Here is an 18,290-nt window from a genome sequence, read left to right on the forward strand (position 1 = left end):
TCGTCCCTGGGAACATTTTCTCCCTAGAGGGCAGAATGTTTAACCCATCTCTGGTTCACTTTCTATATGCAGTTTAACCAAAGAAGAAGAAAATGTGCATAAGACCATGCCCCAGGTCAGGGCCTGAGTTCAATCCTCAGCACCCATAGAAAACCTGGACATGGCAGAGTATCACCGTAACCTCTGTGCTAAGGGAGAGTGCAGAAACAGGGGGATGCCAGGGTTTTCACCAAACAGCCAGCTCCAAGTACAGTCAGAGGCTGTTTCAAGAAGCAAGGTAGAGAATGGTGGAGGGAAGCCCTACAGTCACACATGCACTTCATAACCCAACACGTGGGTGCATGTGTATGCATACAACAGGGCAACAACAACTGCAGCAGTAACAACAACAACAACAAAGAAGACAAGAAGGGGACACCCTGACTGATTTCATGTGACCTGTAGGTGTGAGTCCTTGTGTCTTGGTGGCACTCTGCCATTGGCTCACAGTGTAGTCCCCTCACCCCTGCTATCAGTGCAGCCTGAAAGAGTGTGGACCGTGGAGTGTCTCCTGAACATGAGCTCTCGTGTCACTGTTTACTTGGGTGCCCATTCCATGTAGGCCACTGCACTGGGCAGAGCATATCCTGAGCGAGGACTTGTTAGATTTTGTCTGCACTTTGTCCCCATTCTATTATTCATCTGAAATCCCCATTTTCTTCCCTCTGGTTATAATGTGTGGTTGGATAATATCATTCTGAGAATCAAAGAGATATTTTTGAAAATTTTAAGGAATTTTTTAAAAATTGTCTTTAAATTTGTGTTTTTACATCTCAGATGAGTTTGTATTGGGAAGTGCTATGCCGTGTACTCCAGTAGGCACAGAAAATATAGATAGGCTATTCATTCTGGCTTTCTAAACATTAAATACCTCTAAGTTTAGCCAAGGAATGGAGAAGGGTTAGTACAAAGACGCCGTATTGGCAGTATATTCATAGAAAAGAGAGGCATTTCCTGTGTGGCTAGTGGGTTTCATTTGCACTGCAGGTGGCGTTCACAAAGTCAGAACCGTCTTCCCAAAAACAGCTGGGTTCCCAGAACTCACTTAAGCTGGGATGCAAGCTGCCTTGTGGAAAACATCAGAGTGGCCATGGCCACTGTCTTAGATAGTTACTGTCACTGTGATAGAACACCAGGAACAAAAGCAAGCTGGGAGGAAAGGGTTTCTTTGGCTTATACTTTCAGGAAACAGCCCATCCCTGAGGGACGTCAGGGCAGGAACTCAAACAGGATAGAAACCTGGAGATAGGAGCTGATGCAGAGGCCATTGCAGACTTTTAGATTTTTTTTACTGGTTTGCTCAAAATGGCTTGCCCAGAATGCTTTCTTAACCACTGAGCCATCATCTCTCCAGCCCTTCAGAATGCTTTCTTGTAGAACCCGCGACCACCAGCCAGGGATGGTGCCACCTACAGTGGGCTGGGCCCTCCCACATCAATCACTAATTAAGAAAATCCCCTGCAGGCCTGCTGTAGCCCCATGTCACAGAGGCACTTTCTCAATTTCCCCAGTGACTCTTGCTAGTGTCAGGTTGACATAAAACCAGCCAGTGCAATGGCATCTCTAGATACTTACCAGGTTTTTAGATCATTAGCATGGACGCCAGCTCCCACTAGCTTCCAGGATAAGCAGAGCTTGTCCCAGGAAGAATTCCCTGGAGAGGTGAATGTCAAGTGTGACCTGTCCTCAGTCTGTGGAGGCCTGAAGGATTCAAGGTAGCTAGTCAGCTCCAAGTGTTTGCTGGTGGTCACAGCCCAGGTGTTGAGTGATCCTGAGGCCCAAGAAAGTATAAATTTAAACACTTCCTCTCGGTTCTCCAGGGAGCTCATCCAAGACCAGAAACAAGAGCCAACAGGCAGCTCGGTCATGGGCCTACTTTGCTTTACTCAGATCTTTTTTTATTTTTAGCCCATTGCAGACTTTTAGATTCTTTTTGTTTGTTTGTTTTGTTTTATTTTATTTTATTTTTCAAGACAGGGTTTCTTTGTGTATAGCCCTAGTTGTCCTGGAATTAGCTCTGTAGACCAGACAGAGATCCACCTGCCTCTGCCTCCCAAGCACTGTGGTTAAAGGTGAGCACCACCACTGCCCGGCTCAATTTTTATACTCTTAAAACTGTGAAAATCACTTTCTGGCTTACTAAAGACTAGATGACCTGGACACATTTGATCCACTTTCTTGAATGCCTGATTGAATAGGAAGACCAAGTAGAAAGGAAAGGAGCCTCCAGCTACTGTCCCCCTTGCTACCCCTGCTCCTTTAGACTTACTTTATATCACAGTCTTTTGGGTTTGAAATATTTTGCTAAATTTCCCTGCTCTGATCATTGTGTCTTAGAGTTTTCCGTTGTAGATTTTTAATCCTTGAGACTAGGATGTCCAAAGGCCAGGCCAATGTCGGAAGACTATCAGTTCCTTTATGTCGGGACCACCCACTCCAATCTGTTTATGGAGATAGTAAAGGAAGACTTTCTGTGATATTCATTAATGTCATGTAGTACAGTGGGTCTCAGTCTGTGGGTCACAGCCTCTTTGGGGGTTGAACAACCCTTTCACAGAGGTTCCCTGAGACCATTAGAAAACACAGGTATAAACATTATGATTCATAACAGTAGCAAAATTACAGTTATGTGATAGCAATGAAAATAACTTTATGCTGGGAGGTCACCACACATGAGGAACTGCATTAAAGGGTCACAGAATTAGGAAGGTTGAGAGCCTCTGAGATAAGACAAACAGCTAACAAAATCAGTTCTTTGCAGTGTCACGAGTTCTGCATCTATCTTTGTTGGATTCGTTATTGAACTTTAATAGAATTCTGTCCTTTCCTACTGTTTTCCTTTTATCTTCTGAATACATTTGTTCTCTCATAGGTGGTGGTGGCAGGCACCATAATAATTCAGAATATTGGAGGTAAGCATTGGCAGTGTATCGTGTGCACAGACAGGTAATGCAAATCATTGTTTCCCTGGCGTCTGGCCTTCCTAGGTCTAGCTTGGACCCCAAATCTCTGTGGGCATACCCATCTTCAGAAGTCCCTTTATCTGCCTCCTGTTCTATCTAGGATCCTTTTTAGTAGCAGCGGTAAACATGCTAACGTCCACTCTAGCCAGGCCTTGATTATAGTCGTCCTAGGTCTGCAGTGCACGCATAGCTTTCTGTGGCTGTGGTGGTGAGAGGGTGCAGTTTGGAAATGCTCCCAAAGTGAGAACCAACGATTTTCCTTCTGCTTTCACCTGTTAATCCACTGACTGGTGCCCCGTTATAGGGAATGGAGCCCTGTGAGCGTTTGAACAGTCGGGGGTGCACAATGTCCCCTTGAAACTTAGACGTTAGAAATCACCAAGTGGCTTATAGTAAATCCAAGGACAAAAGATATTCTCTGGCTTATCTTTCCCCTGCTTTATACTAAAAACAGATCCTACAATGATCCTAATTATGAGAACTGTGTTAAAAATGAAAATTACTGTTAATTATAGACAGTTGATGGAATGTATTAAACATTTGACTCCAAAGTACAGAAATCGCGTGTCCATGTTGTAAAGAGATTGCATAGCGCCGAGCAGAATCTTCATTCTTTTTACCACCGGCTGGAGTGCTAAAGAAACACTGTCAGAGCTGTGGAAAATCCACAAGGAAAGTGATGTGAACTTTGGGTCTTATACAAGTGTGTGTGCTCACAGGAACTTTTAATGGTTTTATATAATTATAAACCATCATAACTTAAGATCTGAGCTACTTCACTGTAAGTATTGTTCAACTAAACTGTATCTTTAGTGTTTGGTTTGGCGGGGTGGGGACTTCCTGTCAATGAATTGTTACAGAATTCTTAATGTCCACATTTTAATGCTTTGAATTTTCATGAAACAGTGACTTCATACTTCACTCCAGAAACCAGGAAAACTAACCTCAATCCCTTGAGAATTTTTGTAGTGCAATTGCTTTCAAGATTTGTTGTAGAATTTTTAGTTAGCAAATATGTATTTTTAACTGCTTAGGCTTTCTTCTGCAGGCTCTCATTGAGGTTTTGTACAGATTGGATTGAGCTATTGTTTAATAATTTATGTTGAAGTTTTAGTGTGGGAATTTGAATCCAAGATTTTAATCTCAGCATGATACCCACTGTCATGTTTCCCATAGTTCTTACCACAGTGACTTCTGTTTCTCTGACCTGACTTAGACATGGCTATTTTAGCTGCTCTTACTCTGAGGTCATCTGAAGTGGAAACTTAAGGGTTCTTTGGAAAGTCAATTGGATGGTGTTTTGCTGGGGCAAACACACAAAGGAACATTTAACTGAAGTGGACACTGGTGAAAGACTAAGGCAGACTCATGAAGGAATGTTTCACTGAAGCAGACACAGGAAAGAGGATGTTCTGCTAAAGAAAGGACACGTGATGAAAGATTCTTTGCTAACAACACACATGTACTGGTCCGCCTTAGACTGCATAGTTGAGTTACATTTGTCAGGACACCATACAGAGAAATGCACCACAAAACTTCCAGTGGTGTGCTGCAGTTTCTTGCTATATCAGCTTCCACTTCTGCTTCTGCAGACTTGGGCTGATTGGCAAAGTGATGTCAGCTGAGACAGATGCATGTGCTGGCGCAAGACACATGGAAAACACACGATGTTTGGAAGGTATAAATAGGATTCTGTGGAGTGACAGAGACAGAGCTTGGCTTGCTGGTACAGCTAGCTGTACAGTGCTTGTGAGTCTCAAGTCTTCGCTGATCTTCACTTTGCTGAGAGAGGCACAGCTGAGAACTCCTTGTGTCCCTCTGGTTTCCTCCTGCTGACTTGAGTCAGCTGAGGCCTGGCTGTCACCAGTGTTGCTAACCCAACTCTACAGAATTGGACTGCTGATGTATCATGAAATGTTTGCCATAGAATCAAGCTGCCTCTGCTGACCTGTAAGCTGAACTGCTGATTTCCAGGCAACACAGATGAGAGTTGTTCCAAAGAACCTTTCTAAACATGTCCACTCCCCCACCCCTATATCCTTTTCCACTACCTCTGGTGGTTGGTGGGCTACAAGGGAGATTAAAACATTTAAAAGCCATCATAAACGATAAGACGTAAAAAGTCATCTGTAAGGTCCAGGGATTATGTCCCGTTCCTCTTTCTACTCCTAGTACCCAACAGTGTCTGGAGCTTTGCTGGAGTGAGTGGTCTCAGATGATCAGTACTCTAGACCTAAACATTTTGAGTTAGAGAGATAGCGCAGTGGTTAAGAGCACTGACTGCTGTTTTAGAGGACCCAGGTTCAATTCCCAGCACCCACATGGCAACTCAGAACTGTAACTCAAGTTCCAGAGGGATTTCATGCCCCCTTCTGGCCTCCTCATGTGCAAAATGTACATGGTATACAGACATACATGCCAGCAGAACACCAAACAAATTTTTTAAAAAAGTGAAAATAAGAGGGAAATGGAGGGAGACACTCTGGTTGGTAAGGTGCTTGTTGGGTGAGCAAGGGTCTGAGCTCAGGCTCCCAGTACTTGCCTAGGCAGCCTGTGAGGCAGAGAGGAGGTTCTCTGGGACTCGCTGGCCAGCTAATGTAGCTGAATCAGTGAGCACCACTTTGATTGAGGAATCTGTCTCAGAAATATAAAGAGCAATTGAGAAAGATAGCCCATGCTGACCTGTGGGCTGTACACACATACAGAATGCCAGGTCCTTCACTAGTGTCAAGACTAAACGTAAAAGATAAAAGAAACTAGACTAATCCAGTGTTTTCTTGAGAGCAAAATTGTTTCTGATGTAAACAAGCCCACAGAGAGGCTAATTTGGGTTCCTCGTCTAGGATACTCTTAACTCATTTTAACAAAATAACAGTGGGCGATTTTTTTTAATAAACAGTTATTAGCTTTTGGAGGCTGGAAGTCCAAAGAAGTTCAGTGAGGGCTTTCCTACCAGATCAAATGTGGCAGAAGCTGTCATGCGCTCACACAGAGCTCACACAGAGCACTGCTGTCAGTGCTTGTTTACAACGGGGCTAAGTCATACCCTAAACCTTTCCCATCAGATGCCACCACAAACACTTCTACATTTTGGGGCTATGTTTCCTACTGGGGGACACTGCCAGACTTAGCACATGGCCCTGACATTAAGGTATGTGATTGAAGTGGAGATGATACACCACTTTTTAAAAAGTGCCCTTTGTCTCTGAAAACATTCCAATGACACTGTGTGACCAACTGTTTGAATGGGGTGGGGGTGGGGGTTCTTGGATTTGGTGTTGTGTAAACCATCAGGTCTCTGCTTGTTTTAGAACTAGAAAGGGCCCACTTAGATGATGTCACTACATTTTAAATGTCTCTTAAGTTCAGGAAAGCTAGCAATGTTTATTTTAGAGCGATGTACGCATCATTTTAGTCACATTAATGAAAGCTTATGTAATGAGAGCCTGTGAGGAGTAAGTGACGACATATTTCCAGAGGTTTTCCTTTCTCAGCCAACACACATAAGTTATTCCTCCATTACTGTAGAACTTGAAGCACTGGGTCACATGTCACGTGCTTTGTCTTCTGTCACCTTGCCTTTGGTCAAGTAGGCATAGGCTTCAAGGAACCCTCTCTCTTGTTCTCTTGGCTTGGTAGGAAATATTTGGTGGGAAATGCAGAGCTCAGAGTCTGCTTTCGCCTACAAGTGTAGATTCTGACATGTTCCTTGGGGAAGGTGCCATAGCTTGTTAATTCTTTCAGGTATTAATGGGACAGAGTCTGTATTTTTTTTTCACTTAAGCAGTCTTTAATGAAAGCCGTGCATGAGATCTCTACTCCTGCATCTTCTCGATCGTTTCTTCCTTGTATTTGCCCTTCTCCTTTCCTACTTGCCTGGACTTGGCTTTCCTCTCCAGGATCTTCTTGTGGGCCTTGTCCAGCTTTAGCCTGGTGATAACCCCCTTGCCGGGGTGGATGCCCACGTGGACAATTGTGCCGTTAGCCTTCTCTCGCTGGACTCGCTCAATGTCGATGACGTATTTCTTCCTGTACACTTGGACCACTTTGCCGATCTGCTGGCCTTTGTAGAGTCCTCGAGCAACCTGAACTTCATCGTCCTTTCGGATGGGCACAGACTGAACGTTATACTTCTGTCTCAGTTCTTTGGAAAGAGGAGAAGACATGATCTTCCTCCGAATGTGAGAAGGTGCATTGAAATGCTGTTTGCGGTTCTTGCTTTGGTCAGAAGTCACGAAGGGATTGAACTTCATTTTGGCAGCTGTGATCCATCCCAGAGTCTGTATTTTTAGTTAAGTGTCATGTCTTAAAGCTTCTTAACTCTTTCAGTCTCTTCCCCACCCCCCTTTTGTGTGTTACAGGGTGTTACTGTGCAGTCCAGGTTAGCCTCTGAGTCTTAGTCTTTCTGCCTCGATGCCTGGGCACTGGGATTGCAGGTGTGCACCGCACCCGATATTTGCCGAAACCAAGTATCTGAGCAGGAGCTTTATCTCAGCTTACAGCTCCAGGGGAAGTGGAAGGAAGGGGAAGGTAGAGCCTCAGGACCCTAAGGCTGCTGTCAGAGTACCCTGCAATCAGTAGGGAGCAGGGATCGGTGGTGCTCCCCCTCCTGTCCCCATTTTCTTCATTCCAGGAATCCCACCGAGTGGCACTGTCCACAGTCAGTGTGGCTCTTTGAGCCACAGTTAAACTTGTCTCCCAGGTGTTCTAGAGCCTGTCAAGTTGGCAACCACTGTTAGCCATCACACCCAGCTTCTCTTTTTCTTAAAAAGGAAAAAAAAAGTTTCACACAATATATTTCATCCATATTTCCTGTGGCCCCCACTTCTGTTCTGAGTTGTGTGATAACATCTCTGCCTTCTTGTTTTAATCCCCAACACTAAAAGGAAAAACAAGAGCAAAGTGATCATAAATTCATAAATTGCACTTGACCACTTATTCTGTGGCTCTTTTGGTGAAGGCCTGCTTTATTCCCTTACCATAGTCGTAAACAAAGTGAGGCACTAATGCTGACCACAGGCACCAGTGTGACCTACCAAAGTGGTTGTGGTGGGGGCTTCCTTCCAATAACCGGTGAAAAGTGCTGCTTACGACATTTAGGACACTTAAGGTTTTAGAGTTATTGGCCTTTAGAACATGGAGAGCCGTATAGAAAATATTACTCACTTGTGACTCTGGTCTCTCAGCAGTGGTGATTTGGAGCCTGAAAAAGGCGGGTACCAGCTATAGCCCACTGTGCCCCATGCCTCAGGCAGAGTTAGGGTTTGCTGTGAGCAAGTTTCTGCTGGGACAGAGGGAGAAAGGAGACATCCTAGAGCCTAAATGCTGAATGTTGTTGCTGGCAAGAGAATGCTAGTGCTGGGTTTGAAGTTACTAAACGCCATCTAAGAGGACCAAGGAGTGCAGTGGGAAGGCCAGCTGCTCTCACAGCTCCTGCATTGCTATGCTCACTCCTTCCCAAAAGCTGAAAACTAGTCAGGTTCTCGTGAAATTGAACTTCTGTGGTAGACCATTTCGTGGGCGGCACTGTCAGAAATCAAACCGCAAACCACCCCTTAGCTTAGTTAAGCCAAGGAAAGTCCTACTCACTCTTGGAAGGCCATGATTAAAGCAAAGCCAGTTAATGTTCCTAATTCACACGTCTTGCTCAACTCCAAACACAGAGCTGTGACTGGCTCGAGCAGCAGTGGGCCAACTTACTCTACTTCTATAAGATGTGAGTCTTCATGGCTTAGCTCCACAGGTCTTCACAGAGGATTAATCACCATACATTGTCAGGAGAAACCTAGCTTCACTGAAACCTCCTGAAATGGCTAGAATGGCCCAAGTTTTCCAGCCTGGCACCGAATCCACAGATGATAGCCTCCTTGATTAATGCCTCAGTTTGGGCTGTGAGGTTGGGAGAACCACAGCTGCCTTTACACTGAGGTGGCTCAGAGTCTCACAGACGAGAAGACTCAGTGAGTGACCACAATCCATGCTGTAGTGTTAGACACCTTAAATTGTGCTCTTCTTCCTTTTATGATTCTGAGGGAGGAGCCCAGGGTAGTGATGGCAGGGACAGGTCTGGCTTGTCCCTCGGGAGCCGGGCTTGGGAATGCTGCTACAACACCATCTGCTGGCCAGGCACACTGCAGCTTTGTGGTTGGTTTGTTTTGTTTTGTTTTGTTTTGTTTTAAAGCCTGAACAATATTATCTCCGAATTCTAGAAAATATCGCAAAAGTCTAGGAGTACAGGGAATTGGAGAGGAGTCCTTTTTCACAAGCATTTGCCTTGACAAAATTTAGTAGTAACATGTCATTTCAAAAGCAATGCATTAGCAATGATTTCAGTTGAAGTTTGATAACAAGAGTTTTAAAATGGATGATCGTGTGTGTGTGTGCGCGTGTGTGTGTGTGTGTGTGTGTGTGTGTGTGTGTGTGCGCGTGTGTGTATGTGTGTATGTTGCAGAGGATTGCATGCATGCTAAGCAGGCTCTCTACTACAGTGTTTTCCCCCAGCCTTCTTTTTCCCTCTGTTGGAAACAAGCAGGCCTTGAACTTCTTGATCTCTGAGTAGCTGGAATAGGACCTAACTAGCCACTAGGCCTGCTTCTTTGATCCCTGCCTAGGTTTAGGGTCTTAACTATAAAGTAAAGGCTCTTTTAGGACAGTGAAGGAACATTTTCCACCATGTGAATTTTTTTCCAGTATTGCACAGCTTAGGGAAATTACATTGTTTTATAGAGATTTTGAGGGAAAAATGATTCCTTTTTAAAAAGAGATTTATACAGTTTGAGTGGGGCTAGAATTTCCATGGCATTTAGAAATCTAGTGGAAACACCAGGTTAATGAGCCATCTTGAATGAAGTAGTTATTATCCATGACTAAAGACAAGTTTGCAATAACACCGAGTCTCTCCCATGGAAAGGCAAACCATAGTGCCTCTGTTTGTTTAGGCCGCTGACTAACCTCTGAGACGTTGCCACCACCACCACCCGCCCCCAGTGCTATTTTTAAAATAGCTTCATGCATGTTCTCCTAAGTGTCTAACAACACAACTAATTGTCTTTTAGACTAATGATTGTTTGGGCCCAAATTCAGTCATGTCTTTTCTTGTTAAGTTGTGTGGTTAATTAATGACAACCGGAGAAATATCTCAGGTTACTGGGGGACACTAGTTCCTAAAACTTAGAGAAGAGAGGAAAGGGGTTGCTTTTCATTATTTCTTTGAGGTTTCAGTGATGTGTCAAATCTCCAATACATGCAAATAGGAGGCTAAACGATGACAGCGGATGCTATGGAGTCCTGGCATGAAGCTCCTGAGTGTTGAGCCAGTTACTCCAACAGAAGCTGTACAGCCCCAAGTGCACTCCATTAGCACAGCAGGATGGCTCCAGTGTGGTGTGAAGCTTTGATCTTTGTTGTAGACATCGTTCTCTTCTTTGAGCCCAACTGATGAGCTCAGCAGCCAAAAGCAGTTTGTTGCTTAAATGCTGAAATAAATAAATAAATAAATGAATGAATGAATGAATGAATGAATAAATAAATAAATAAATAAATAAATAAATAAATAAATAAATAAATAAATAAATGGCTTTATTCTAGAGAGGGCCCTTTGACAGAGTTTTCTTATTTTTCTTGGCATTGGCTGATTGCTTCTCCACTTGCCCAGAGCAAACTATCATTTAATAGAGCGAGCTCCTCAAGTCAGACCAACTGTTTCCACCAGCATCCACATAGCAAATTAGTACACAGGACTCCATTTCTGTGGGTGAAACCATGTCTTCCTGGCAGGTGAGTGTAGAAAAGATGTACAAAGAGCTTCCTATCACTTAGAATATAGCCAAGCATGCAATAGGAGTGCTGTGCCCAGCATGAGCAGCTGTTCTCAGTCCCTAGCCTTTCTCCTCGGCGTCCCAACTCGCATCTCCTGTGACGGTCAGGCAGTAGTTAGTCCTCGGGTCTCCCATGACGGTCAGGCAGTAGTGATACTTATCACCTGCTATTGCCTGATCAGACGTCTCTGCTGCCATGTGGCTTTCAATTCCTGTGTCTTGACTAGGTTGACAGCATTCTTCATTTTCTTTCCAGGCAAAGCAAAGGGGAAAGAATACCTATTCGGCTACTGTGGCAACACTGATGATTTGTAATGGCTGATAGCTGTCGTCCAGGTGTATCTTGTGCACAGATCTTGGCTTTGATATTAAGGAGGCAGGAGCTGTTTGACTGTAACTATGGCCCTTGTGGATGATTCTGGTGCAACCATTAATTTGGAGGAAGCGTTTTGTATTGTAGTCTATACCATAGATAGATGCTAGCAAAAATCACTTACAAATTTCTGCTTATGACCTGTCACTCCAAGATGTCTTAAGCATTTCCTTATGCCATTAATAGAAGACATGGGGCCAATGACATGGTAACCAGCTTCTCGACCTAGTGGCCTTTTGGTTAAAAACAGTGGATAAATGAGCTTTCCCGCTGATAATACTTTTTAAACCTTTCTCAGCTTGCTTTATTGGCTGATCTTTTGATATAGCTGTCATTAAGATGTAATTCTAGTGTATCTAGTCATCTTTTGTTCTCAGTGTTGTACATTGTATGTTAGTGTTAGTACTTACATGAAAATTTATTTGTGGTTAAGAAAAAGTAGCTTTAACAGTGAGATTTCTTTGTTTTACTTGCTCAACCAGTGGGATTTTCCCCATGGTAGACTCTGTGGTTTTGTAGCTCTTAAAACACACCAGCATTCTCCAAGGAAGAAGCAGGGTTTTACATGTTTTATTATACTCGTGTATACTGAGAGGCCTTAAAAAAAAAAAAAAAACAGAGAAACATATGTTTAGTGAGTTCGTATTTCTTAAAATACACATGGCACTTCAGCCTTGAATCTATTGAAACAGGACTCCCGTTTGAAAAGCAGAAGGCTTCAGCGCAGAAGTGATGGACTGATTAGCCGGAGGCTAATAGAATCCTGGGAAGAATGACAGATTGTATATGGGAAAGAAATACAATCTCACGCTCATTGTAGCTTTTTTACAATTAAAGATCAAAAAAATAGAAAATTACTGGAAGCGATGGATGTCTGAAACTTTAGAAATGCAGATGGTGTTGGATGAATCCCAGCCCAAGGCCCAATGAGCAGATGATAAAAGTGTTGGGTCGGAAGTCATTCTGCTTCCCTTGTTCTGTCAATCCCTTTGCTGAATGTACTTTTGTCTCCTTTCCCCTCCCCCCTTCTCAAGATACATTTAAGGAGTTTCTAAGCCAGTCTGCATTACATCATGTGCATATAGTTAGTTCTTTGGAAAACAAAATACTGTGATGACTTCAAACCCTTGAATGAAGAGGTAGGCATCGTCTCCTCTGTCCTGTCCCCAGTTCACAGTGTTTCTCCTGAGAAAATGTAACAAGTTAGAAGACATGTTCAGATCCTGATGCTTACAGCAGCCATAGCTAAGGGCTTGTACACATGTCTTAGTGAGCAGCCATGTTTCTTCTGGAGAAAAAGAAATACAGGTGCGTGTTTTTATTGCAAGTTATTTTTACTTGCCTGTTCTAAAATTACCTTTATCATAAGTACCTGCTGTTTTACCCCCCCCCCCCAAAAAGACTGACTGTTGTCATGTGATTTTTTCTTCTCCTGCAAACTAACACGTGTCATTATTCTTCAGAGTTAAATCATCACAGCATTATAACTGCAGGGCTCAGCTGTTCTCCCAACACCTTGCCTGAGAAATGCACTGTTCTTAAACTGTGCGCCTTTTCATCCAACTTCCTCCAGACCTCCATTGTTCAGACTTGGCATTCATTGGTGTTCTTTGTTTTTATAAGTCCAAAGAGAAAGGGGAATGTTTCCTGAAATATAAATAAGAAGAAAAAGCAATGTGCACATAGAACACACTCTTCATCCTTCAGGGGTGAATTTGTCATTGGCTCTTTAAAAGTGTGTGTGTGTGTGTGTGTGTGTGTGTGTGTGTGTGTGTGTGTGTGTGTGTGTGAGATCCATCTCTGGGGAAAAGATTGCTAAACTGAAGGTATGACTCTGGATCATCTGGGTTTCCATAGAGCTGAGTGTTTAAGCTTCTCCTTATGTATTTGCCTAAATGAGTTCTGTATTCACAGCAATATTTACCATGGAAGATTTGTAGAAGAGTGTGTGTGTGTGTGTGTGTGTGTGTGTGTGCACGCGCGCGTGCGCATGTGTGTGCATGTAGGACAAAATGGGGTCTCAGATTCCTGGAGCTGGAGTTACACCTAGTTCTGAGCTGCCCAGCAATGCTGGTAGCCAACCACTGAGCATCTCTCCAGCACCAGAGTGTGTTTTAATAACCACATAAGGAATAGTACCATCATTAAATGATATAAAAGCTAGTTATTTCTCATATGCTATCAGATAAAATCCGGGTTCAGTGCTTCATTTGGTTTCTGACACACACAGATAGGGCAGGGGTGTGAAGCTCTGGATCCCTAACAGGCTGTCCCGTGCCATGATTCAGAGGACAACCTTAAATAAAGTTCCTGTTTATTCTGCTCGTGTTTCATAATATGTAGCAGAGAGAGGAAGAGATGAGGGGCTTGGGCTTCTGAGAGACCTTTCTTCCTAGTTAAATTTAACAACAGCAAGTGATCAGTTACTAGTTGTACTTGTTTTGTGTTTGTTATTAACTTTTTGTACATTGGACAGAGGAAACAATGGGAAAGTGAGTTTTTGCAAAGCTTGAAACAATTTCACTATAAATGTCCTATTACAAAATACACAGTTCTCTTATCTTTGGATTTGCAATATTAACAAAGGTTCTATGCTAAGCTTGCTGATGCTTCTCTACAGCGTCATTTACCTTGCTTTCTGCTGTATATGTGTTTGGACTAGTTCATTGTAAGTTAGCTTACTGGGAAGCCTAAAGTTATCTTCTGTATGCTGCCCAAGAGCCTGTGGACATATGTGTTCCTGAACAGATTACTCTTTGAATCTATGTGAATGGCTTGATTCTAATAGGAATTCTGTTTGTTCTTTTTGCAGCTATGTCATCTTACCTTTTAATTATTAAAACAGAGCTTCCTGCTGCTATTTCAGAAGTTTTGCCTAGTGACCACAGTGGGTAAGAAAAAATGTTCCGTTGTATCCATTCAGCCACCCTACCCTCCATTCATAATCTGTTTATTCATTTGTCCATTATGCTTTTATTAAAGCCTAGTAGCAAGGGAAAAAATACAGTGCATGTCCTCGGGATACGTAGAGAGTTTTTGGAGTGGAGCAGCAATAGAGAAAACACTGTGCACATGTCTGCACATGTCTGCACTTGTCTGCACATGTCTGCTGATGATCCACTGGGTTGGAGCACTGTGCTGCCAACCACAGACGCCCAGGCCCTTGTGCTCCTTGAAGGTAAAGGCCAATCAAATTCGAATTAGTTCTTAGAGAAAAGCTAAGAAGCATCTAAGGGCATGAAGATGGGGGATACTGGGGAAGCCTCAGAATCTCTATGTGGGAGGAACATGGAGTGGTCTCTGTTGTCACCTCTCAGCAGGGTGTTGTGTCAAAGAATACGATGGTTGTAGCCACTGTGTGAGTTTCATGTTAGACAGCATAAAGAGCTATGGGTGAAAACTTGTTTCACTTTGCCTTTCTTCATGTTGGAAATAAAGCTGAACCCAGCTCACTTCCTTTCTCCTCTAAAAACACAGGCTCCTTCAGAATATGTTGACTTAACTCTTTTTATGGGTAAGGAACCCACATTCATTATACCTTTCTTTTTGATACCTAGAACAAGACTTCCTTTTTTTCCCTAGAAAAATAAATGGGGTTAAGCCTTTTAATTGTTCAGTTTTCAAACCACAACAAAGGACTGCCCTGTTTCTAGACTAGAGTATTTGGTTATTTCCCCAGTAATCAAACTTATCTGGAATGCAGAGGAAAACCTCAAACGTTAGTTCTCAGCTTAGAGAAGTTGGCTTCTCCTGAAGAAGCAGACGTGTGCAGATGTGAATATGTAAGGGAAGGAGTTATTTTCCAACTAAATAGGAACTGTCAAGATGGCATTAAAATGAGGATAATAACGTCCTTCACGGTCTTCATCCTCAGAAGGCATCCTTCACCTGGCACTTTGTAGCTCGTTAGGGTCCCACAACATTCTCCCCCACTCCTGGATTTACAGTCAGCTTTTTGATTATCGATTATGTTAGACATCTGGCTGCTGTAAGAAGTAGCTGTGTAAAATACACAAAAATCTTAATAACCTATTCCTTTGTTATTTGAATTCCAAGTGAGAAATGTGTATCTAGAGCTAATAACTCAAAGCAATGTGAGGAAGAATAAAGAAGTAAGGAAACATTCATCCCCTTCCTTTCACGCTAGTTAGCCTCAAACACCCACCTCTTGGCCCGCCTGCTTGTCATGAGCTACAGGTTTCTTTACCTGGGGCTTTGAAGGCACCAGTGAGGGCTGGGAGTGACTCTGGCAGGTGTTCACCAACATGCCCAAGGCCCTGGGTTCAATTCTCAGTACTATTTAAAAAAGCAAGAACAGATAAGCCTTGGGAAAAGGCTGGAGAAGCTCAGTGGTTAAGAGCACAGACTTCTCTTTTAGAGGATCTGGGTTCAATTCCCAGCACCCACATGGCAACTTACAGCTGTCTCTAGCCCCAGTTCCTGAGGGGATCTGATGCCCTCACACAAACAGACAGATACATGCGGGCAAATATAACAGTGCACATATGATAAATTAATTCATTACTTCATAACTAATTAAAAGAAAAAGAGGTCACCAATGACCTTATCTTTGTTATAACAGAGTTGTTATAATGGTCAAATAAGGTGGCACGTGTGTACGCGCTTCTAAGTGCACAGTGTACATGAGGCGAACGGGCGTTCCAGTGCTGTGATTATATTAGTGGTATATTTCCGTTTTGTTCAGACTGCCGGAAGCTCAGAGTCAAGCATGAGTAGACTGCTCATCCTAATAGTTGTCATGTGCCACCAAGCTTGTGTTTATCTTTTATTTTAGCTTTAGGTCCTGAATTCGGTGACTTCTACTAACATGTTTTAAGTACATTTAGAAACACTGAAAGCGCTGTGTAGTAGAACTGCTATTAAAATGGAGGGGTTTTATCTGCTTTAAATTTCTCTCTTTAAATCAGTTGCCGTGTCTACTATTGTTTTCTTGTTTGTTTTAAACAGTTGAAAACTCCTGTTTCGCTCATATCAGTAAAACCTTTATATAAATGTTCTCTTTCTAGCACAAATGGGCTTTTAAAAACTGCATGCTGCAATTACTGTCACCGATTTTCACCCACGGTGTGTGAAAATTGCACATTTTTGATCACTCATATTGTTTTACACGTCCTGCATTCATTTATTTAGAGACTATATTAATTGGATATAGGGCATTAGTCTTTGAAGCCTAATCTTATAAAGTCAGAGGCAAATGTTGCGGTAATGAACGTGGGGGTGGGGCGGTTTATTCCTAGCCTAGTTATGCAGCCATATTTCTTCACCGAGATCACATGATAGTGATCTTTTATTTTGACAATTGGTTTATTGTAAGTTTACTTAAGATTTTTCAAGTGTCTTTATTTTCTGGGTTGTCTGTGGGTATGGATAGCTTCATGAACTCTGACCCTTTATAAAGATGCTGTCACATCACTTTGTGCTCATATATTCTAATTTCAAAAAGTTACTATTGGAAATACAAATCAGTAATACCAAACTCTTAAGATACATCTATATTTTTCCTAGAATAACTTGTACTTTTTAAATCTATAGTTGTTAAAAGTTGGGAGCTCTCTGTTAACATTTAATGGTCTTGTCAGGGGCTATGATTGACACAATTAAGTTGTCCTGCATTTGAGTTACATAATTGATATGGGATGTGAGCACGGTCCTAATTGAGAACATACGATACTCTTGTTCCCTCTATTCAAGAATGAAATTAGAGCAACTTATAAATAAATCTGGTTTTCATTAAAAAAATGGAAAAAACATCTGCGTGCCAAGCATTTGCAATCCAGCTAAGGATTTATACTCTGTGTTTCATAGTTGCAGCATTTTTATCATATAGGATTAAACCCACAGATCAAACAAGTTTTCTAGGAAGTATAAAACCTTTTACTCTAATTCTTTTGGCTCAAAGAGAATGTATATTTAGGTCTCGGTAGGAAAACAGGAGTTCGGTTAGATAAGTCTTTTTTTCTCCTCTTAGAAAAAAATTTATGTGCAATAAATTTTCCTAAAATCTTGGTTTGTAAAATAAATGTATTTAATGTGTACGTTTTAAGACTGCTATTGCTGGTTTGTATTCTCTGGGCTTAGGTTTAATCTCATTTGCTCTTTGGACAATGGCCATCGCCAAACAGTGCAATTGTCTGGGGCCTGCAAGTGAGATGGGAGCGCACTGCCCATGTCTCACTATGTGGCCTTTATTGATAATGAATGAATGAGAAAGAAATCATTGTCTTAATGATTGGTTTTATTAACACCATTCGACAAGTATAAGAAATGACTCATAATAACCAGTCTCCAGGTCTACACAAACTGTTTTAAAACAAAATCCTTTTCATTTTAAGATTTTAAGTTCAGTCCTGAAGAAAATGTGAAGCATGACCTTAGAATAGATGAAGGGTCCTCTAGGGAAAAACCCCAAACCACCCTAACTCTGACTTGCTGCTGGGTTGAGTTTTCACTGCTGCTGTGAGAGCCCCCGGCCCTTACACAAGAAATTAAGATGCTGGACAGGGTGACCTCTGAGCCCCCTCCAGCCCAAGCATTCCCTAGCTCTGCAAGTTTGATGCCACACACCCTTCAGTCAGGACTGTGTCAGTCTCCACTCTCATGGAGAGACACGGATTCCATTTTCTGCTCCCACATTTAGCCATACCTCAGGATTTCAAAGTGTTCCTTTAATCCTATGCAAGGGGAAAGTTGTGGTCCTATGGCTTAATACACACCCTTTTACACCACTCCACCTTCCTGTGCTCGCTCACTCTCTCTCTCTCTCTCTCTCTCTCTCTCTCTCTCTCTCTCTCTCTCTCTCTCTCTCTCTCTCTCAAGAGTCAGGTTGGTTTGTAACCATTTTTTTTCTTTTTTCTTTCTTTCTTCGTTTGATTAGAACACTGATCATGAGCTGTGCTCTCCTAACAGACAATGCAGTGTTGTTATCCAGCAGGAAAAGCAGTGCTAACGGATGGAATCTACTCAGCTCCTCCCCTGGGGCCATTTTTCTACTGGCACTGCAGCCGTCTGGGTCTGATACTGGGTCCCCAAAGGAAAGAGGTTTCAGACACAGAGCCCCGGGCTTGCTGCCAGTTTCAG

At 42.6% G+C, this 18,290-nt stretch overlaps 1 protein-coding gene and 1 pseudogene across 9 annotated transcripts in view; one reads left to right on the forward strand and one right to left on the reverse strand.

Moving 5' to 3' along the window:
• The window catches only part of Slc38a6 (solute carrier family 38, member 6), a 62,495-nt gene that overhangs the window by 23,384 nt on the left and 20,821 nt on the right, over window positions 1-18,290 (forward strand). For 8 of the 9 annotated variants that reach the window (XR_015621790.1, XR_015621789.1, XR_015621788.1 and 5 more), the window contains 2 exons: window positions 2,912-2,951; window positions 14,005-14,083. Coding sequence is in view for 5 of the 9 variants with exons in the window: in XM_087552737.1 (XP_087408863.1) it covers window positions 2,912-2,951; window positions 14,005-14,083 (119 nt within the window). In the remaining 4 variants the exon portion in view is untranslated. Of the gene's footprint in view, window positions 1-2,911; window positions 2,952-14,004; window positions 14,084-14,174; window positions 17,421-18,290 lie in introns of those variants that run through there. The other variant, XM_087552741.1, reaches the window with a different exon arrangement.
• Rpl26-ps13 (ribosomal protein L26, pseudogene 13) lies at window positions 6,780-7,275 on the reverse strand (annotated as a pseudogene).

The sequence above is a fragment of the Rattus norvegicus genome, chromosome 6, assembly GCF_021556685.1.
Source record: "Rattus norvegicus strain SHRSP/BbbUtx chromosome 6, alternate assembly SHRSP_T2T, whole genome shotgun sequence".
NCBI lineage: Eukaryota > Metazoa > Chordata > Mammalia > Rodentia > Muridae > Rattus > Rattus norvegicus.